The sequence below is a fragment of the Schistocerca cancellata genome, chromosome 4 (assembly GCF_023864275.1).
Source record: "Schistocerca cancellata isolate TAMUIC-IGC-003103 chromosome 4, iqSchCanc2.1, whole genome shotgun sequence".
Classification (NCBI taxonomy): Eukaryota; Metazoa; Arthropoda; class Insecta; order Orthoptera; family Acrididae; genus Schistocerca; species Schistocerca cancellata.
Genome location: NC_064629.1, coordinates 137,604,702 through 137,628,238, shown reverse-complemented (window position 1 = coordinate 137,628,238; position 23,537 = coordinate 137,604,702). Strand labels below are relative to the sequence as shown.

Sequence of the window (23,537 nt, the reverse complement as noted above, 5' to 3'; positions counted from 1 at the left end):
AAACATACTTTTAAATCAGAGTTTTCACAATCATAGCCAAAACTAACTTGTGTATGAGAGAATATAAAGTTATGTTAAGTACTAGTGGAATGCTGTAAGAGGCTAGCCTTTCAAAGAGACTCACAAAATCACTCAAACAAAGAGGTTGAAGTCTGTTGGAATACTTTGCTAGACATGCTGATTTCAGTACCTAGTGCACTGATTGAGATTAAGGAGTACCTCCCACAAAAGGAGTTAAGTAGACTTCAGAACATATATGAGCAGATCCTAAATGACCTTATCCTGTTTATCAAGCCATTCAAAGAAACTAGTAATGATCTAGAATGAGAAAACTATCCAACTCTCCATTTTGTACTTCTCTGATGGAGTAAACTTCTGGATAATCACTTGAGTCCTAATGAATTAGACAGTGATGTCAAGGTAATACTTAAATTAAGATTTAAATGTTACATAGATGGATCGAATGACGAGATTAAACTGCTCTTGTACTACAATAGCGCAACACTTTTGTGTTCACCAAATTGTGAACTTTTGATGTTGAGTATTGAAAACAGAGATAATGTTTTCAAAAAAGATGGTGTTCTTTGTGTAAATATTTTTCAGGTGAGTGAACAACACTATTACTCTAAGAATTTGGAACATGATTAGGAGGGATAGTTGTGACAAACTGTGATCAATGTTCTTTCTAGTTGCTCATGGTTCACACGTAAGTACACTAGGCCCATCAATACCACAAAATCCACTGAAGTTCCAGATGTATGTGAGAAATTTGGACCATGTGAACAAACACCTCGAAGTACTGTTGTACCTTTCAATCGCTGCTACTGAAGCGGATGCAGGGTCAGAAATCGATATTCGTGGATAGTGGAAAGAAAATGAAATGGCAGTACCTTCTCTAGCCTGTTTATTGCATATTCCGGCATCAAGTGGATCTAGTGAGAGAAATGTCAGTAATGTAGGTTTAGTTGTTACTGAGCATCACAGTCAACTGGGCCGTAATGTCATGGATGACATTTTATTGGTTCAGAGCCACAATGACCTATTAAATGCTTGTGACTTGGGTCAATTGATATTGATACTATTCACATATTAATGAAATATCATAAGGGGCAGTCAAATGAATATGAGACAGATGGAAAAAAGTATTTCGAAAGTAATCACCATAACTGTTAATACATGTATCCCACAGAGATACAAGACAGTCAATACCTTCATGGAAAAATATTTGCTGCTGCCTACAGAACCATGATTGAACGCTTGTGTGCAACTTTTCGTCCAAAGTAAATTGACGGGCACAAATGTCTTTCTTCAGGATGAGGATGTGTAAAGGCTTCCTAGAGAAACTCTTGCAGTATACTTGAAACCACTTCAGCAACATGCAGGCAGGAATTATCCTGCAACAGAATGATGCCACCCATCAACATTCCTGGGCATTTGGGCTTGATGGTGCACTTCAGTTCTTTTTTTTTTTTTTTTTTCAAAGTGTCTATGTCCACAGTGCAGTAATTGTGGGCCGTGTTATAGAAAGTCAATGGGCAGCAGGCCTTTGCAGTCAAAGAAAAAGGTCATTAATTTTTTTCACAGAGCTGGCGTACCTGTTGCTTCGATTACACTACAGAAGTTCTGTTGGGAAACCCTTTCACATTCTCCATACAGTCAAAACCTCCCCCCTTGCGATTCCCGTATTTTTTGAGCCCTGAAGAAAGACAATTGTGGCCATTGATTTGCTTCAAGTGTAGAGATGCTCGCCTCAGCACAATAATGGTTCCCTAAGCAACCACAAACATTTTTCCATACAGGCATTGGCGGTCTTGTTTAGTTGGATAAGCCTATTAACAGTTGTGGTGATTACTTTTGAAATAATAGACTGTATACTTACTTTTATCCCATCTGTCTCTTTTTCATCTGACTGCCCCTAGTGTGATATAATACTATTTAAATTTAATGAGCATTTCCAACAATCTCCTTGATATGCCTAGGTGGGGGACCATTGTCTCTCAGGAATTTCTTAAAATTATGATAACCAGTGAAAAAGAGTTGTCTCGTCACTCATAAGCATTAAATGATCTCAGGCTGGTTTTTAGTAAACACAGCTACAAACAGGCATGTTAAGGCAGTCTCCATGGTAGTGCAAGGTAGAATGTTTTGCACAACATTAATGGAATGAGACTGCTAATAAGTCAAGTACATCACTATGTGAATTATTTTTGTTATGGCAACTTACATTTATAGAATAATAGCGAGTTGTGTAGTGTGTCATTCGTTTCTGTAATTTTTTTGAAGATGCTGTAAATTTATGGCTGGACAACTTGTCTGGCACAGTGGTAATAAATAATATGCACAAACCTTCCTTGTGAATCAGCCTATCTATTAAAAATGTATCAAAATCCCTTCAGTAGTTTCTGAGATTAGCCTTCATATACAGACAAAAAAATGCAGTGGGTGATTTCAGTACAAGGTGCATATCAATTCAGGCAGGCTAGGAAAAAGTCTTACCTTCATTGTCTCAGATGTTATTGAATCTGGCATATGTTAAAATGAAGGACTAAGTAAGGAACACGTATTTTTTGTTTTCTCAAAAAAAAATTCTGCTCCAAGATATAGAAGATGCGAATTTTGGAAAAAAAATTTAAAATGCCATATCTCTGGAACAGTTCTAGATATTTTGCTGGTTTTGTTTTATTTGAAAGATAACTGCTATATGATTACAAAGAAATCCTCCATTTGGACTTAACTGTCAAATTTCTACTATATCATTTTGAACTTTTTTTTATAATTTATGGATTTTTTTTTTTCAAAAATGCCAATCCAGTAAATTTTGATTTTTTTTCTGTTGATTAGTACCACATACTTCTACATTCCCTGAAAAAGAAAGCTTCCACTTTTAGGTTGAACATGTTTAATGAACAATTCAAATTTTTGTCATACATAAAGCCTGTTTTATTATCACATAACAGGTTCATAAAAATCAAAACCTAGTCTTGTTTAACATAATTTTAGTTTTGAAAGATGAGTAAGAGACTCATTTTTCAAGCATTTTAAATGGTTCCAAAATGTGTGTGAAAGGTCCAAGGACTTAAAGTTTTCAATTTATACAACTTCTGTGCACTCTGTTTTGTACTGAAATTAGCCAGTCAATGAACTAAAAATGTGTTCCACTGCTTCAATATCTTCCTTTGATATATAGTGATGCCTTTCTGTTGAATCAATAGGAAATGGAGCACATACAATCTTCTAAACAATGTGAAGAGGAAGTGAGCACTGATGGCAGTGTTGCTGTCCTTCAGCTGGAAACCTATATCCAGCAGCTGATCCATGTTGTAGCATAAAGTTCACTACAATTTTATTTAACTCATAACTGGTGTCTATAACCTCTGCAATCCACCAATCATAGTCATACACATACAGCACAAACAGCCCCCTTCTCAAGTTGTGAATCTGAATGTTACCCTGCTGTTTCTGAGGTGTTGGCAAAATGAACAAAATTTCTTCCTTCTTGCTCTTTAAAGTATGTGCAATATGAGTTCACCCATCACTTTGAGTCCAAAAATGTATCTTCTGAATTCCTTTCACAGGAGTAGTTTGTTTGGACCATTCTTCTTTTTCTGCTCATGGAATTCTTTGATTCCCTCTTTGGACAAGAGAATGAGGGCTGTGGATGTGTAAGATTTCACAACTCTCGTAAAATCCTTAGCATTCTGAATCACAGCTGTATTTGGCCTGGGAAGATTATGTTTTGTAGCACGGTGCTTCAGCAGGCCTCGTACACCATCACAAGGCCCCTTCCTGTGACCAGTAGCACTGTATACGCAGTCAGTTGACACAAGTGACTTACTCAATTCAAACAGCTGGTAGCGATTTTTAAAATGACTAGGAGCACCATCAGAAATGATGATGATCTCCTCTGCCCCTGTTTGCAGTTGAAGAATTTTGTGCATTGCTAGCAAAGCATGTACTGAGTCATGTCCTGTGTCATCACTTATAACTGCAACACTTGTGGTCTTGTTTTGAAAATATGTCACTCCTGTAAAAATTGATACCTGGTCATTACTCCAATGATACCCTTGTATTTCTTGTGAGAGAATTACAGACCAGTTCTCAGCAAAATCACAGTGAAGCACTAAACATAGTTCTTCAGCCTGTGCACAGCCTTTCACTTCTGCAATGTGTTGTTATTGCAATTTCTTCACATGCTGGTGTGGTACTGCTTTCACTGGAAATTTACCACGTTCATCAATGAAACTGTCAAAGGCAACAGTTTTCTTAATTAGTTTATTTTCCTCCAATGTTGCATACGTAATTTCTACAGAGTTATCTGCTACGTCTTCCAGGCCAAGTTTCTGTAAAGACAGTCCTCCCTTTCCAGGGCAGTCACCACATTCTTGAAACAAACAAGTCTCTTGCTTTACGTCACAGACCAGTAATGACTTCACACGCCCAACCAAGGTGTCATATGTGATGCGCTCCAGTAAGTTCTTCAAAGTTACCATACAAAGTTCAAAATTTGCACAGTACATATGTAAACAGACATCTGTAGGTGGGTGTGGAACTACCCACTTAGGACATAGCGCATAAAATTTTGATCTTCCAATATGTAAAGTTATATAGTTGCTCTTATAAATTGCAAAAGTTTCTTTAATATTGCAAGTCATGTACCTCTTCACTTTCACAACTTTCTGACCTTCAACTTTTACAGTTATAGTGTCTTTTTTTGTTGGCACTCTGGTGAGAAGAGTCCCATTTATCTTCCAGATAAAATGACTGCACTATTTGAACTTGAGCTGCTTCGACAAGGTGACCATAATAGGGATCTGATCTTCCAAAGACTCCTTTTACAGACCTCACATTTCTTGATTTGTCTCCCATGTACTTTGATACTGATGGAATGTGGTTCAAAATTGTTTTCTTTGAAAATTTCTCTGGAATAATAGTTAAAACTTGCACCTTTTCACTGTAGGATGCACAATATTCAACAGCTGAATTGATATTTGTGAAAAATTCCTGGAAAGAGATGCAAGGGTGCTTTGGTTCATTTTTTCTGAAGACGAAATTTCTACTTTGAAGAGTGTGGTCAGTTTTGCTGTAGTGTATTAATCTACAGGTTTAGCAATTTCTCTGCGCTTCCTTGAGGCATAGAGCTTATGACTCGACTTCAATGACCACAGTTTCTTAACAGGACCAAACCTACCACTGTAGTTGATTGATTCAGGTTATTTGCGTCTTCCTCTACTGACGCAAAATCTTCATCATCTGCACCATGGGAGGCTTCACCTTGTTCAGATATTATAATTGTTGTTATTTTGTCAAAACATTTAGAACACAAAGAGTCGTCACTAGAAACATCTTCACTTTGAAACAGAATCTTCAAATGAGAAAACTTATTCCCAACCTGAACAAAGTCTGTTTTTTTGTCTGTCTTTTATAGCACTCTTTTATGGATATGCAAATAGTCAGCACACTTCACTCTCCCATGGCCCCAGTCAGGAGACTTTTCAAACAGTCCTTTTCACAAAACACACTGCAACTGTGTCAATTGGAAAATTCCTCATGAAAACACAGAACTCACTGGATGGTCTCAGATTTCTTCGAACCGCCTTCAGTAAACAAATTAGCACTGAACAACACAGAAACCTGCAATGAACAACCACTACATAGAAACTACAATGAAGTGTAAGAATATCTGCAACAATGAAAGTGAAAAGAAATAACTGCAACAAAGAAACTGATAAGAAATAACTGCAACAAACACAATAGAAATAAACACTGTAACAAAGAAATTAGTAAGAAACAACTTCAGTGAAGATATACATTACCCTTGAAAGTAAATATATATATATTTTGGAATAAGACCTGTCCAACTTAAAAGTGGAGGCTCTCCTTTACAGAGAATATAGTACAACAGAAAAAAATCTAACTTTTCTGGATTGGAATTTTTAGGAAAAAAAAATCTGTAAATTATAAAAAAAAAAAAATAATTCAAAAGGACTTTGACAGATATGTCCAAATGGAGGATACCATTGTAATCATAAAGCAATTGTCTTTCAAATAAAAAAAAAACTCTAACAAAATATCTAGAACTGTTACAGAGCTACAGTGTTTTAAAATTTTTTCCGAAATTAGCACTTTTGAGATGGTGTTCGCAGTGTCATCTTGGGGCAGGAATTTGTTTGGAGAAAACAAAAAAAATATGTATTTCTTACTTACACCTGAATTTTAACATATGCTAAATGCAATAACATCTGAGACTATGAAGGTAACCCCCCTGCCTGATGTGATACGGATTATGCCATAGATAATCGTCATGCCCAACTGTTGTGTATGTAGTGACAATGCCACAAGTCTGTGGTTACACTTAGGAACTTGTGTACTCACTCCCCTTTCTACACTTGTACAGTCCACTTGTACCCAACAACAAGCTCAAGTGACGAGTTCTCAGTTAACTGAGCAGTGGTAGCGAGTGTCGAGTTTAGTCTCCATGCATATGGTGACACCCATTGGTGAGTTTAAAGTGAGAATACAGATCTCATTTCTGGTCTCTACTTGGCACCACACAGGATTGGAGCATCTGAATGATGTTCTACACCAGGATTTCAGCTATCTCTCATCATACCCAAAAATGACAAATATACTTCCCATCTCTCCCACAAATGTATTCTGCCACCCTCACAACCTATGCAACATCCTTGTCCATCCCTATTCCACCCGGGGTCCATACGTCTTGCCCTATGGCTCATATCCCTGTCCCATACATCTTCCCACTACTACCAACTCCAATCCTGTCACAAACATTTCCTACCTCATCAAAGGCAGGGGCACCTGTGAAAGCAACCTTGTGGTCTACCAACTTATATGTAATCACTGTGTGGCATTCTACATGGGCATGACCACTAACAAGCTGTCTGCCTGAAGGCTCATCACCAGAATGTACCCAAAAGACAGCTGGACCACCCAGTTGCTGAGCACGCAGTTCAACACAGTATACTTGACTTCAATGACTGCTTCACAGTCTGTGCCACCTGGGTACTTTCCACCAACACCTTCTTTTTTGAATTGCGCAACTGGGAACTTTCCCTGCAACTCTCTCATAATCCCTCTGGCTTCAATCTTTGCTAGTCCCTGTCCTCCACTTGTTTCTATTCCCTGCTCTGCTTCCACTACAGCCTCACACATGCCTTCTACCCTCCCCCCTCATCCACCAGTGCACCCGCATAGTCCTTTCCTCTTCTCTGTCTGTCCTCCCACTAAAACACAGCCTCCAGATGCTGTACTTAGTGGCAGCCCACCATCATGTCCCCTCCATATCCCTGCACACTCACACAGGCAGTACTGCAGCATCTCTGTCCAACCTCCCTTGCTATCCCTCCCCCTCACCGTTTCACATCTCTTCTGTATGCCCACTATCCACCTCAACCGAGATTGCTTACTAAGTCGGTGTTCAGTGCCCGGAGGTGACAGTGACAGTGTGTGTGTGACTTGTGCATGAGTGAACATGTGTCTACATTTGACGAAGGACTTGGTCTGATAGCTTTTCCAACAGCCTACTTTTAAATGTACCTGTCTGCTGCTCAATGCTTCCTCTACATGTCTTTTTAATTGTTGTTGTTGTGGTCCTCAAAAATGTTTAAATGTGTGTGAATTACTATGAGACCAAACTGCTGAGGTCATCGGTTCCTAGACTTACACACTACTTAAACTAACTTATGCTAAGAACAACACACGCACCCATGCCTGAGGGAGGACTCGAACCTCTGGCAGGAGGGGTCGCGCAATGAGTGACATGGTGCCTCTAACCCCTGAAGACTGGTTTGGTGCAGTTCTCCAAGCTAGTCCACCCTGTGCAAGTCTCTTCATCTCTATATAACTGCTGCAACATATGTTTATTTGAACCTGTTTAATGTATTCAATCCTTGATATTTCTACAATTTTTATGCTCCACATTTCCATCGATTATCAAACTGATTATTCCCTGATGCCTTACAATGTGTCATATCAACCAACTCCTCCTTTTAGTCAAGTTGACCCAAAAACTTCATTTTTTTCTCTATTCAGTTCAGTGCCTCCTTTTTTGTTACTCAAATCACCCATCCAATCTTCAGCATTCTTCGACAGCACCACATTTCAAAAGCTTCTATTCTCTTCTTGTCTGAAATGCTTACTGTTCACGTTTCACTTCTGTATTAGGCTAAACTCCAGACAAATATCTTCAGAAAAGACTTCCCAACACTTAAATGTATATTAGATGTTAACATATTCCTCTTTTTCAGAAATGCTGTTCTTGTTATTGCCAGTCTGCATTTTATATCCTTTCTACTTCAGCCATTATCAGTTATTTTACTGCCCAAGTAGCAAAACTCATCTAGTACCTTTAGTGCCTCATTTCCTAATCTCATTCCCTCAGCAACTACATCTGTCCTCTGCAATCCACCTTACTGTGTGTGGTGGAACATACTTTGTGTACCATTGTCACTTTCCCCTTTTCCTGTTCCAGTTGCGTATGGTTCATGGGAAGAATTATTGCTGGTAAGTCTGTGTGTAGTCTCAGATCTCTCAATTTTCTTTTCATGGTCTCTTTGCAAGATTAACATAGTAGGAAGCAATACACTAGTTGACTCTTCTAAGAACATACACTCTCAAAACTTTAACAGCAGACCATACTGTGATGCAGAATGCCTCTCTTGCAGTGTCTGCCACTGGTGTTGGATGAGAATCTCCACGGTTCTTTCACAATTGCTAAATGAACCTTCAATGAAACATGCTGCCCTTCTTTGGATCTTCTCTATTTCCTCTTCCAATCCTGTCTGGTACGGATCCCAGACTGATGAGCAACATGCAAGTATTAGTTGAACGAGTGTTTGTAAGCCACTTCCTTTGTTGATGGACTACATTTCCTGAAGACTGCTCCAATGAATCAAGCCTGGCATCTGTCTTACCGGTGATTAATTTTATGTGGTCGTTCCACTTCAAATCACTCTGTACACATTCTCCTAAATATTTTTTTGGAAGTAACTGCTTCCAGTGACTGTTCTGCAATCATGTAATCATACAATAAAGGGCATTTCTATCTATTTGTTTATGTTGAGGGTCAAGTGCCACTTCCTGTACAAAGTGTCACTCCTCTGCAGCTCTTCTTACATTTTGATACAATTTTCTAGTGTTGTGACTTCTCTGTATACAACAGCATCATCCACATGAAGCCTCATGGAACTTCCGAAGTTATCTACTAGGTCATTTATATACAAGGTGATAAAACATTGTGTTGAATATTTTGGGAGGTGGTATTACACACCAAAACCAGGACAAAAAAGTACAATAAACATGGGTCTGGAAATGCATACTTTCTGAGATCTGTATACTTGTTCACAGGAGAGCTTCAACCTGATATCCATTCATGACACTTGCTGCAGCAAGTGTTCAACATGATGTATGTCCATGGCAATGAACCCCTCTGCCCTTTGCCGTAAGGAATCACACACTCTTTGAAATACAAATGGTGGTTGTTGTAAGTGCTAACATGCATTAAAGATGTGATCCTGTAGCGTCTGGATATCACTGACTGGGGCGGTGTAGACTAATGCCTTCAAGTATCCACATAACCAAAAATCTAGGGAACTGAAGTCTTGGGAACAGGGAGACCAAAGTGTGGGGGCCTCCCCGGCCAATTCAATGGTCCTGAAACATCAGTGTCAGATGCTCATGTGCACTGTGAAGGAAATGTGCTGGCACACCATTATGCATAAACCATACATATAGCCTTGCTGACAAGGCACATCCTCCAACAACTTAGGAAGCATGTTAGTAAGCAATTGGTGACAGTGAACCCCATTTAATATTTGTGGTAGGTCCCAGTAATTTATCATCCATATGTTGATGTAGAAACTATGTTGATGTAGAAACTATGTTGATGCCCTCTTTCTGCAACTGCATAGGGATTTCCATCAGTCCACACTTGCTTGTTATGAATGTTCGAAATATCATCTCTTGTGCACCCCACCTCATCGGTAAATAAAATCTGTGACAGAAAGGAGCCATTGATGGAACTGCAATCTGCTATGGTGATGATCTGGCCTGGATGCACTGAACATGGTATGGGTCCAGCAATTATTCATGTAGTACTGCCCAGACAAGAGATGGCTCATGCCTTATGTTGCTCTGAGGTATGTGACTGACCAAGGCCATCCACAGTTCGCCCTGTGGGATCCTAGAGAACCTATGTCCTTAAGATGCTGAAAAAGGTGGCCGAACATTTTATTGGATGGTACACATGTGACATGGATATTTTTCTGTGTAGAAGGCATGGACTCAGAGGCTACTTCCATCTGTTGGCCCATAGCAGAAAATCATAATCCCCACATCACTTGTGGGGTAATATGCTTCCATTGCTAACATGTGTACAGGAAAATAAAATGACTGACCATTCGTCTACAGAACAGTACAGGCATCACAATAACAGTAAACATAACAATTATGCCATTTTTGTAAGTATAGATACAGCACTACATTACATACCCAGCATTGCAAGTATTTTACTGCACAATAATGCACACTAACAAGACTGAAACTAAATTACCTACAACAAAACTCAACTGCCTATAGACTACCCAATGCTAAGACTGATGTGTACACTAGAATATGTCATCAATATAATGAGACATGTACTATAGTGAACCCTGCTGACAGATAACTGAGGCAACCTCTGTACCCACACAGTATTTGTTTCCTTGATGTTTACCTTGTCTGTAATGGAGGCAGACATATTCACAACCTAACACCTCTAGCCACAATGGACGAGTGTACAGATCTCAGAAGGTATGCATTTCTCGACCCATGTTTACTGAAATTTTTTTCTTGTTTTGATGGTTACTACCACTTATCAAAATATTCAACACTTTTTTTAACACCTTGTATATTGTGAAAAGTAATGGTCCTATAACACTCCCTTGGTGAAGACGTCTCTCTGTTCAGAATGAAATTGCTGTGTTCTTTTTGCTAGAAACTCTCCAATCCAATCGTACAGTTGCTCTGATATTCCATACACTCTTATTTTGTTTATTAGGTGGCAGTGCAAAACTGTATCAAATGCCTTCCTGAAGCAAAAGAAAATGGAGTCTATCTGGGTGCATGTATCTACTGCTTTCTAGGTCTTGTGGATGAACAGTGTGAGCTGGATTTCACATGATCATTGTTTTCAGAACCCATGTTGATTCCTACAGAGGAGATTTTCAATCTCCAGAGAAGTCATAATACACGAGTATTAAGACATATTCCCAAATTCTACAACAGACTGTCATCAGAGATAAAGGCCTACAGTTTTGTGTGTCTATTCGATGTCCCTTATTGAAAATGAGAATGACCTATGCCTTTTTCCAAACATTAGGAACACTTTGCTCCACTAGAGACCTACTGTACATTACTGCATACTCCATGCAGAATCAAGATGATATCTAATCAGGCCAATGGACTTTCCTCTGTTGAGTGATTTAAGTTGCATTTTTACCCCATGGTTACTTCATTTCCATATCTGTCATTTTGTCACTTGTGCAACAATTTAAAGGAGGAACAACAGTATAATCTTCTTCTGCAAAACAGTTTTGGAAAAAGAGATTTAATACTTCATCCTACACTTCAATGTCACTAGGCCACAGAGTATCTGGACAGTGGTGTCAATCGGTTTACTGATTTAACATAACACCAAAACTTCTTAGGATTTTCTGTCAAATCAGTAGAATTTTACTTTCCAATTCATTGAACGATTCAAGCATAGTCTTGCTTACACTAATTTTGGCTTCATTTAGTTTTTGCTTGTCTGTTAGGTTTTGGCACTCTTTGCTTTCATGACAGCTTTCCAGCACGGTGGGTCTTTTCCATCCCTCACAATTTTGTTTGGCATATACTTGTCTAAAGAAAAACATACAATGCTCTTGAACTATGTCCATAGATACTCAACACTGTGAGGGCTGGAGATTAAATTTCCAAGCTGACCACTCAAGTAATCTGAAATCTGTTTGTCACTCTTGCTAAGCATAAAGATCTTCTACGCTTTCTTTGTATTCCTTTTTATACCTGTTTTACACTAATTGAGTTGAAAAGTTTGAGTCTGCTTGTCACCAGCATATCTAAGATGTTATCTTCATGAGTCGGTTCTCTGATTAACTTAAAGATGTCTTTGCTGAGGCTGTAACTTTATGTAATACGAGGGTAATCCCAAAAGTAAGGTCTCCTATTTTTTTATAAGTACATAGACCTGTTTATTTCTACAATGGTTTACATCAGTTTACAGCTTGAACATTTAGCTATTTTTCGACATAATCACCATTTCTGTCGATTCATTTTTGTAAACGCTGTGGCAGTTTTTGTATGCCCATGTTATACCACCTCACCGCCATGCTGTTTAGAAAGTTATGAGCCTCTTCTTTCACCTCGTCATCGGAGCTGACGCGCTTTCCGGCCAAATGTTCTTTTAACTTGGGGAACAGGTGATAGTCACTGGGCGCCTAGTCAGGACTATAGGGTGGATGGGTGATTATGTTCCACTGAAACTGTTGCAAGAGAGCAACGGTTTGCCGAGCGATGTGTGGGTGAGCGTTGTCATGGAGAATGTGTACGCCCTTGCTCAACATTCCTCTTCTTCAGTTCTGAATTGCCCGTTTGAGTCTCACAGTACCTGTCAGCATAAATTGTGGTCCCAGTGGGCATAAAGTCGACCAACAATACCCCTTTCTGATCCCAAAAAATGGTTGTCATGACTTTACTGGCAGACTGTGTTTGTTTGAAGAAGGATGCCACCACTGGCATGATTGTTGCTTGGTCTCAGGTGTAAAGTGGTATGCCCAGGTTTCGTCACCCATGACAATTGAGTCCAGAAAGTTGTCCTGTTCGGCTGCAAGGTGGTGAAGAAATGCGCGGGAAGCATCAACTCGTTGCCGCATGTGGTCCTCAGTCAGCATGCGTGGCACCCATCTTGCGTACACCTTCTGGTGGTTCAATGATTCCGTTAAAATTCTGTCATCGGTGCTTTGAGAAACCTCAGGAACCAACGTGCAGAGATCATCCAGGGTGATCTGCCGATCTTCATGCATGCTTTGCTCAACCTTCAACACTGTCTCCTTAGAAACTGACGGTCTCCCGCTCCTTTGTTCGTCGTGAATTTCGGTCCAACCAGCTGCAAACTCTCTACACCACTTACAAACATTTTTGACATTCATGCACGACTCACCATACATTTCCGTCAATTGGTGATGGATTTCAATTGGCACAGTGCCCTTTACGTTTAAAAACCGAATAACTGTGTGCAATTCACACTTGGCGGTAACATCCAATGGGAGCTCCATTCTCAATGGCTGCCAAGCCAAGACTGAGCGCCTCAGTGCGGCGTGCTCATGTTTACACACAGCACGTGAAGCACTCTTCAATAACAGTGCGATCAACTGCCACACAAACACAGTTCTGTACTTATAAAAAAAATAGGAGACCTTACTTTTGGGATTAGCCTCATATATAAACACTCAGTAAATGGAAGGAACAACATTTGGTAACTAAATTTGGAAAAATGTCTCATGTACCTAAATTCAGATACCTAGGGGAAATTGCCTCACCTTTAGGATTAAGTTGCAAAGTAACAAAGAAACTGTCTCCTTATTACTAAAACCCTACACAATCACCTTGAATAGATGTAACAAAAGAAATCATTATTCTGAAACATTAAATTAACTGAAAACATTATATTTTAGGTAATTTGAGGCAAATCACTAATTCAAAACAGAGAAAATCAAGGAAGAAAAATTATAGGGAAAAATTTTTGGCTCAGTCTGCTTAGGAGGAATTTGGAGGAAAAGGTAATTTCAGAAATTATACAGCATATTGAGAAAATGTCTTCGATTTCATGTAAATATGATTAAAATTTTGTGGGCACATTCTCAGAATGAATAACAATAAGCTGACGAAAACAATTCATGTCTTGCCATCTCAATGAGAGTTAAAAACAACTGGCTGCTGGAAATTGACAGAGGTTTTCAGGAAACTGGCATCACTTGTTACCTGGCAATTCTTGTGTTGACAACCTGTGAGCGATCGAAGTTCAGGCTCCTGATAATGTCCATTCTTGCATGCAAATACATGTTACAAATTATTATTACTTTAATTCAAAGACTAATTTGTATCGGCATTACAGTTTCCTCTATGTTTTACAAATAATATAAAATATAACAGCTGTAAAGCTAGCATATATACTGAAAGAAATGAGCTTAAGTTCTCTATAAAGCTGTTCAAAGCAAAATACTGAGCAAAACTGTTAAAAAATCAATGTATAACTAATATAACTACTTGCCTGATATGTTGAGTCCACATCAAATGGGTATATTACTTTGGGATTATTACAGACTTCACAGATGAATCCTTTCTGACTGCAAAGCCAGCAGTTTAAAACATGCTGTCGCCCAAATGAAACAACACGCTGCAGTAATTGTGCAAGAGAACCTGATGGAATTTGAAAGAGATCCTGAAAAGCAGAAAATGTTTTAGAACGCAAACAGCCAAATTGAGAGAAACACTTTTTTGCCAGTATATAATATTATCACAATATGTAAAAGTACGCCTGACTAAAAAAAAATCTTTGTTTTATTTCGTAGTTGATTAAGAAATAGAACCAAGATACAGAATACACAATTTTAGCTACAAAGTGATATTGCCCCCCATCTGCCCCTTGAAATCTTGGTGTTGATGATGGACTCATCAGTAGCATACCCAAGGTCTAGATTAGATCCAATTGATAAATGTTACAGCCCTCCCTTGTATGGAAACTACAAGTTACACCTGAATCAGTGATCATTTTCTGATGTTGCTGGATTAATTGCAACTTATAAATTTCACAGCCTTCCCTAGTATGGAAACCAGGAGCCGTACCTGGATTGGAGGATCCTTTTCTGACACTGCAAATTAGCCTTGATGGCAGTGAAAGGCATCTGACATAATATTGACCTTGACTCAAGTCCCTGATGACCCACGGGTATTGTGAATTGGTATCTAGCCACAACCATACACTTCTGTTATTACCATCTGCACTTGTTGGTGAAGAGAAACCAACACTTTTGATCCAAGTTCCATTCAAGATATTTTGTTGCCCACCTCCTTCAGAGACTAGAGTGGAGGGGTTTGTTCTTAAAGGGCGTTTAGAGGCCAATTTGATCATATGGAGGAGGTTACCTACTGTTCACATCAATAAAGTCCTTCCAGTCGTCCCCCAAAAGAAGTATGGAGTTAATTTTAATTCTTCTCACGGTACCTACAAACCGTAATTGACAGGTAGTGATCATAATCAAAAACTTGTTGACAATGTTACAGAGGCATTTGACATGGAAAAATCAACAACTGGGATATTTTGTGAGCTGTCAAAAGCTTTTGATTTAGTTAATCTTGAGATATCAATGAGGAGTGACATAGTCACTGTAAAGCTGACAGCATTCTAATGTTGCAAAATGTTTGTAAATGACACGACAGTCACTGAGTACAAGAATTTGCTTATTCAGTTACTGGTTTTGATTGTTTTTATAATCTTCAGATTGATCTAAATACAGAAATATAAATATGTTATAAAAAATTGTGCTTATTGGTAGGCTATCAACCATAATCAGCAGTGTCGTAATACACAAAGATTGGAATATTGGTAAAACATAATACCTGCCTCTATGAAGTTGACAGATGAAGCAATTGAAATATGTAGCCGTAAGTGGCATTGTCACTTGTGAGGGGTTGCTGTAAATAAATGTATGTGCCATGTGCAGTACAGTTAAGACAAATGATAAAAATGTCACGAGTACAGTAGGCATACCAAAACCAAACCTGAGTAACCCCTGGCAGCAAAGGGCCAAGAGATAATGAAAACGATTAGACTGAGGAATAAAATTAATAAAAGGTCCAAGGTTAAACAAAAGTATGATGATGAACTATTGTTAAAATTATAACAGATAATACCTAGAAGTAGTCTGTAATACGTACAATACATATTTTGATATGCTGCTCTCAATTCACTTATTTGTGTATTGTACATGCTACAGACTACTTCTAGACACTATCGATTATAATTTTAATAATAGTTCATTATCATACTTTTGTTTAGCCTTGGAGCCTTATTCCTCAGTCTGTCTATTTTCATTGTCTCTTGGCCCCTTGCCACTAATGGTTCCTCAGATTTGCTTTTGGTACGCCTGCAATGTCCACGACTTTTTTATTGTTTGACAAGTTGCTATTAACTTAACTGTACTGCATACAGGCAATCATTTATTTGTACCTAACCTTCAGAAGTTAAACTAATATTTCCCCATTGGCTCATATTATATCTCCAGCTGTTAATTGCATTTTATGTATTCAGTCTAGCAGTGCAGTTGTATGCAGACATTACAGTGGTGTTACACCACTGCATACTGTATTCAGCCTACAATACAACTGTATTCAGCCTACAACACCTAGAGGCCACAACCTCTCATCTGTCTGCACCTGTGTTACAAGCACAGTGTGAAAGTGATGATCTGACATTACGGGACATATGTGGTTATTATTTTGTCACGATTTTAATCCACATGACAATGTACTACTTTAATTGCTTTCACTGTCAACTTCATGGAGACAGATATGTTTTGCCAACTTTCCAGTCTATATATATTATGACACTGCTTCTTACCATTGATAGCCTACGATTATGCACTTTTTTTTTAATAACATATGCACATTTATGTATTTAGATCAAACTGAAGACCATCAAAATGATCAAAGCCAGTAATTGAATAAACAAGTACTTGTGTTCAGAGACTGTTATGGCATTTATAAACAAATCATGAGATACATATAGAAAGTGTACAGTTTTAAGGGTTTGAGGCAATGCGCACAAACTGACTACATATTATTTGACAGACAGTTGCCTGAAAGTAGAAATATTAGATGTAAGTAGTAAGAAATAATTCTCAGGCACGAAGAAGATCAAATAGGGAAACCACAGGGAAGAGTACTGGGCCTATTCCTGTTCTTGATGAACATTGTACAATTTTTCTGTTAAACTTCTTTCTTTCTTTTCACTTATGTCAAACTTCCAGTAATCAAAATATTCATTTATGGAAGATACAATGCTCATATCAAAAGATGCCTCACTTTACACATCAATTAATTACATCTAATAGCTGATAAATAAATAAATATATAAATCATCTGGTTTTGTTGACTGTGGTGACAAATATTAAGAAAATCTTCAATGTTTTCTCTCTCAGAATAGTGGTCAAATTTTCAAGTGATACTGCTGTGGAACATGGTAATTTCACATGCAGCTTCCCAGGCACACAACCCTCCTTGCTGTAAAGTGTCAGTGCACACACAGTCAAATTTTGGAATGATCCTTTGAGGCATGCTGAGAGAATGAACAGAAGATGACTCTTATTTTTTAAGTTTCACTTTTCTCTCTCTGTTAACCACAGTTCGGTTCTATTACATACAAGAGAAGTGTTGTGTGAATCAATTGGCTCAGTAGGAAAAGAAGAACAGGCACCCCTCAGCCCCTAATTTTGGCACAGACTTTTATAATACAATGAATAACACTTCTATGTACAATGTTTATGAGGTAAACATATTGATAAAATCACACTGTCTTTAAAAAATTCTTATCTTTTGTATGCCCTGGAAACTTATGATGAAATCCAGCTACAACTTGAGGCACATTGCATTGCTTCTGAGCCTTTTTTTTCCACGAACTTGACACATCTACCATTTACATTCACTCAAATCATATCTTATTTCTTTTCTTAGAAAGAACTGTTCTTAAGTTCTGTGATATGACTGACTCATACTCAAACCCTTTTATTATATCCATCTGATGGTTCTGCCTTAGAATTCTGTGTATTGACAATATTCATTTTTGATTTTTTGAAAAAGACAAGGCAAAGGCAAGAGCCTGATGAGACAAGTGCCATAAATGCTATTTCAGTTTTTGGAAGGCCACATGATAGACTTCCACAATCAACAATCTGAAATTTATTAGCTTTAAAGGAATTGGTAGAAACCTGACTGGTCAGTTTTGGCTCTGAGGCGACTTTAAAGTTTCAGCTAATGCTCAATCTATCATTGATACCTACTCTTTGCCCCATCCACATGATTGGCTAAACTCACTGGGGGCCAGTTCTTCTTCAAAACTGATTTAACTGAAGCCTATTTACAGGTTACATTGGTCGGGGATACTAAATGGCTCTTTGTGATTAACATGCCCTTTGGGTTGCACCAATGTCAGTGCCGCCTGTTTGATATGCCTAGTGCCCCAGCGATTTTTTGGCGTTTTTTGTAACTACTGTCGATGTCTGTTCCAGGCTGTATCGACTATCTCGATCACACCATACTGACGGTTCCTTCCACAGGAGAGCATTCACGTAACTTAAGCACCTTGTTCACAGTCTTATGTACTGCAAGGTTGAAATGCAACTTGGCCAAGTCACACTTTTTTCAGCCATCCATAGTGTATTTTGGATTTGAGGTTTCTCGGGATTTATGTCATCATGTTGTTGCGGTCACAACTCTGCCTTGCCCTACAAATGTCAAGAACTTCATGAATTTTTACATAAAATTGTACTATCACAAATTTATTCTAGGTATGGCAGCATCTGCTGATTCCCTCCATGAGCTGCTCCACCAGAACTTTTCTTTTCAGCGTATGCTGGCCTGCGAGTGTGCGTCCACACTTTTGAAATCTAAATTACATTTTGAGCCTTATTTGGTTACTTTCCATCCTGGCCACCACCTCATTTTGGCAACAGACACTTCTCAGTATGGCCTTGGGGCTGTTCTCGCATATCGGGGTAAGGATGTTTCCGAACATCCGATAGCTTATGCATAAAAAATGCTCAGCTCCACTCAGTAGCGCTACTCCCAAGCTGGAAAGGAAGCACTTGCTTTAGTCTATATCCTCAAAAAATTTCACCTCTTTACTGACCACAATTCCCCAGTTTTGTTGTTCACTCATTCTGCTTTGTCTCACTAAAACTATGAAAGTTTTCGGCCTACCATGCAACATGCCTCTGAGGATGAACAGTCCTGGCTTCTGATAGGGCCTGATCCTACTTTTCATCAGGATGAACTCCTCTGTTTTCACTTAGATGTTGAGGTGCAACATACAGTGCAAGGGAACGCTGTCATTGCTGACTTGGTTTTGAGTCATATTGTTCATATTCAGAATGGTTGGCTGGACATGATTCCTAGGAAAGGCTTCTGATCCTTTGCATAACTATTTTGCACTCCGTCACCGCCTTCCAGTGTTTGGTGGTGTTGTTCTCTTAGCTACAGAGAGGCTGTTGCCTAGAGTTCTGATCCCAACCACCCTATGGCAGAATGTACTTCAGCTCCTACAACAGGGACATTCGAGGTTCTCATGTACCAAGCTGTGTTTTGGCCTGGCATTTATGGTGAACTTGTATATCTTGTCACGGCCTGCTCTCTGTGTGCTACCAAACAGGTGGCGTTGCAAGTGATGCTCTCTTTGTGGGCCGCACCACAGAATCCAAGGGAAAGCATCAAAACAACAAAATTTATCTACTTCTTTCAGTGCCTTGTTTCCTAACCTTATTCCACCAGCTCAACTACATTTCATTACCTCTTTTTTTTAAATGTTCATCTTATATCCTCCTTTCAAGACACTGTCCATTCAATTCAACAGCACTTCCAAGTCCTTTGCTTTCTCTGACAGAATTCAGAATTACAATGATGTCATTGACAAAACACAAAGTTTTTATTTCTTCTCCCTTTAAAGCCCTTCCCAAATTTCTCCTTGCTCTTCTTTACAGCTTGCTCAGTGTAAAGACTGAAAAATTCCTTTCTCAACCACTGCTTCCCTTTCATGTCCTTTGACTCTTACAACTGCCTTCCAGTTTCTTTATGAGTTGTAAATAAACTTTTGTTTCCTACATTTTACTCCTGCTACCTTCAGAAATTTAAAGCGTGTATTCTGGCTAACATTGTCAAAATGTTTTTCCAAATCTACAAATGCTATAAATGTAGGTTTGGCTCTCCTTAACTTGCCTTCTAAGATAAGTCTTAGGGTCAGTATTGCCTCACATGTTCCAACATTTCTCTGGAACACAAACTGATCTTCCCTGAGGTCAGCTTCTACCACTTCTTCCATTCTGCTGTAAATAACTTGTGTCAGTATTTTGCAACCATGACTTATTAAAGTGATAGTCCTGTAATATTCACACCTACCAGCATCTGATATCTTTGAAACTGGAATTATTACATTCTTCTTGAATTCTGAGGGTATTTCACCTGTTTCATATATCTTGCACACCAGGTATAATAGTTTAGTCATGGCTAGTTCTTCCAAGGATGTCAGCAGTTCTGAGGGAACTTCATCTACTCCAGGGACCTTGTTTTGGGTTAGGTTTGTCAGCGCTCTACCAACTTCTGTTCACAGTATCACATCTCCCATCTCACCTTCATCTACTTCCTCTTCATTGTCTATAATATTCCCTTCGTTCCCATTGTACAGCCTCTCTATATATTCCTTCCACTTTTCAGCTTCCACTTCTTTTCTTATTACTGGTTTTCTCTTTTCTCTAACAGCCTCTTTAATATTCCTGTAGGTGGTACATCCAGTGTTGTAACGGTAAACTACCTCATTCAGCCCCAATCACTAGAAGCCCAACATATATATATATATACAGAAGATATATACAACAACACAAATGATCTGAGATTTCAGTTCTGACTTTGCCTTGACATACCTAGGACATGATAGGACATGAGAATTTTATACAACATAAAGTTAACTAAGGCACTTACCGAAACGGCGTAGAGATGAACATGTTCATATAAATATTCTCTTGGCCAAACATGTTTCTGAAGATCTTCAATGACAGGCTCCCTGCATGTAAACAGGTATGCACGGAGAAGATTTAGCTGTATTCGTAGAGTCTGTAATACATTATGATTATGTCATACATTGAAATAGTTTAGTTTTCAGTTACATTACATTAAATGAGTTGTATTTCATGGAGAGTGCTCTCTGGGATGTGGAAAGAAGTCAAAGATATACATTTAATTTAAGTGCACAACAGTGAAATAATGTTACATTACTGTATTACAGCACTAATTCTAATTATATACAGGGTGCACATAAAGTCCGGGAACATTTTCAATTATTTATTGCACAAGAACCAAACACTGTACAGATATCATACATATGCCATTTTGAAGAGAAACCCTGATTTTTTTTCTTTTTTTCAGTGCTATAATCCATTCATTATAAGAATAAACCTGATGTGAACATTGCACTATGTATTCTTATGCATTTGCTGGAACCTCATTGGATTTCCATTTCACATGGGATTGAAGCCAAGCCGTCTCAAGTACTGTCAAGTACAATAATAAGGGTACGTTTTTTGCTGTGCGTTACGGGCACATCGACTTAGCAATAATACAAGACAACAGCTTTACCAGCGCATTTAACTTGGACAGCACTGGCCTGTAAGCTGGTATGGCTAGCTTGCAGTGATGTGGCCCACTGTAGTGCATACATAGAAAGAGACGAGCAGAGGAGCAATACATCATTGGATGTCATTTAATTTTTAAGCAGAATGAAATAATACACTGCATATATCCCACAATACGCTCCTTAGACAACTAGACGAAAACCACTATACATTATTGTTTTTAGCTAATGTACTATAGTAATTATAAACAAGGATGATGAAAATTCCTGACTTAACCACAGGGTAATTTTTTCTACATAAGCTGTGTGTAACGTAAGAGAGTACGGAAGGATTTCACCATATAGTTAAATATTGAAGCCACTGAAGGTATTACTTACGGTCAGTCATCTGGTAATCTCTTAGCTCCTTCCTTATCAGAATCCAAGAAATACATTTGAGTTCTGGAAGTGTCACCTGCTATGTTGATAAAGAGCCTATCAACAACAGAATCCACGAAGCCAACCAGGCGCAGCATTTTCTCTTCTTCATTTATGATAAGCCGCTCTATATCCCACCAGCATTCGGCAGTGAAGTGTGAAAAAGCTGCGTGTGTTAGTTCCAGTATGTTTGGCAGCTTAACAGTCTTGTTACTTCTCGGGCCCAATCCCACAGCTTGGCTCCAGATCAGTTCTGTCGGGTTCATATTGTAATGGTACAATAAGAAATGTAAAAATGCAGCATTTGTGTGATGTGCTCGATGCTGTGAAAATGATTGTTTTTCATGTTTATTAGAAACAAGAAGATGTACATTATTCATAAAAAAACGATGAGTTTTATAATTACAAGATGTAGGTATTTCAAACTAAACGAGGAAAAAAATTATAGTGGGGAGATTTGAACCGATGCATGAATAACCGCATTTAGTTCACATTTCTTTCCACTTCCGACTGCACTGAACGTTTAATGTGGATATGTTCATCAACTGCAGTATCAGTATATACACCACTGCAAAAACTTCAAAGCCAATTATCTCTGTAAATTTATGAAAAACATTAAGAAGAGCCTATTTCTCAACACTTTTTAACCGTGTTCCATGCGCGGGTTTCACTACGGAACAGATAGCAGCCTCAGCCATTTTCATACTGCGCATTAACAGTGCAACAATCAGAGCACAACGTTGCAGATGCTGTGACTGTACATGATTTTTCAAATAAAAACTACATAGCTAAAGCGTGATTAAGAAAAACGTTGATGGCTGTTAATACATTTCAATATCTGTAAGTTTCATTTAACGTAACTTAGTAATAAGATATATAACACATAAGTAGGACCTACTTCCAAGAGTGTAACAATACCAATGTTTGTGTGTCACAGCTTCTGACCAATCATTGCATTTGTGTTTGTTTACATCAGGTTCATTCTTATGATGAACGGATTACAGTCAGAAACATGGCGAGTTCAGGTGCTGTTTCATGAAATGTCCTCCCTGATCACCAGGTCTCCTTCCGTGTGACTTTTTTCTGTGGGGCCACATTAAAGATCTGGTGTATGTACCGCCTCTACCATGTGATGTAGCAGAGCTACGGGAGAGAATACAGGAAGTGACTGTCACAGTCGATGATGCCACGCTGGGACAGGTATGGCAAGAATTCGATTACCATATTAACATCTGCCGGGTCATCAATGGTTCGCATATTGAATGTTTGTAATATTAAAAAAAAAAAAAAAAAAATTCAGAGTTTCTCTTCAAAATGCAATATGTATGACACCTGTACAATGTTAAGTTCTTGTGCAGTAAATAATTGAAAGTGTTCCCAGACTTTATGTACACACTGTATTAAACTAAAATATTAAATTTAAGAGTTTCTGTGAAGACGCTGTTCAATGGAGTGAAAGTTCATTAATTCAGTCTTAAATTGCACTATCTTATCTACATGACATTTAATGTGCTCTGGTTAGTTATCAGATACATGTGTACCTGTACTTAAATTAAGCTCTTGAAGTCTTTGTAGAGGTTCTTTTTGGTGCTAATGTCATATTCACAATTCTTTCTACTTTTTAAGGAAAGAGAAATAATGATAATGACAAAGGACATAAATGAATATATGA

The 23,537-nt window shown here is 38.4% G+C and overlaps 1 protein-coding gene across 2 annotated transcripts in view; it reads right to left on the bottom strand.

Moving 5' to 3' along the window:
* Positions 1 to 23,537, bottom strand: part of LOC126183437 (run domain Beclin-1-interacting and cysteine-rich domain-containing protein) — a 152,813-nt gene that overhangs the window by 25,453 nt on the left and 103,823 nt on the right. Inside the window, exons 6-7 of one of the 2 annotated variants that reach the window (XM_049925424.1) lie at positions 20,800 to 20,931; positions 14,324 to 14,494 (exon numbers count right to left, since the gene is read on the bottom strand). In XM_049925424.1, the coding sequence (XP_049781381.1) occupies positions 14,324 to 14,494; positions 20,800 to 20,931 (303 nt within the window). Of the gene's footprint in view, positions 1 to 14,323; positions 14,495 to 20,799; positions 20,932 to 21,826; positions 22,119 to 23,537 lie in introns of those variants that run through there. The other variant, XR_007536751.1, reaches the window with a different exon arrangement.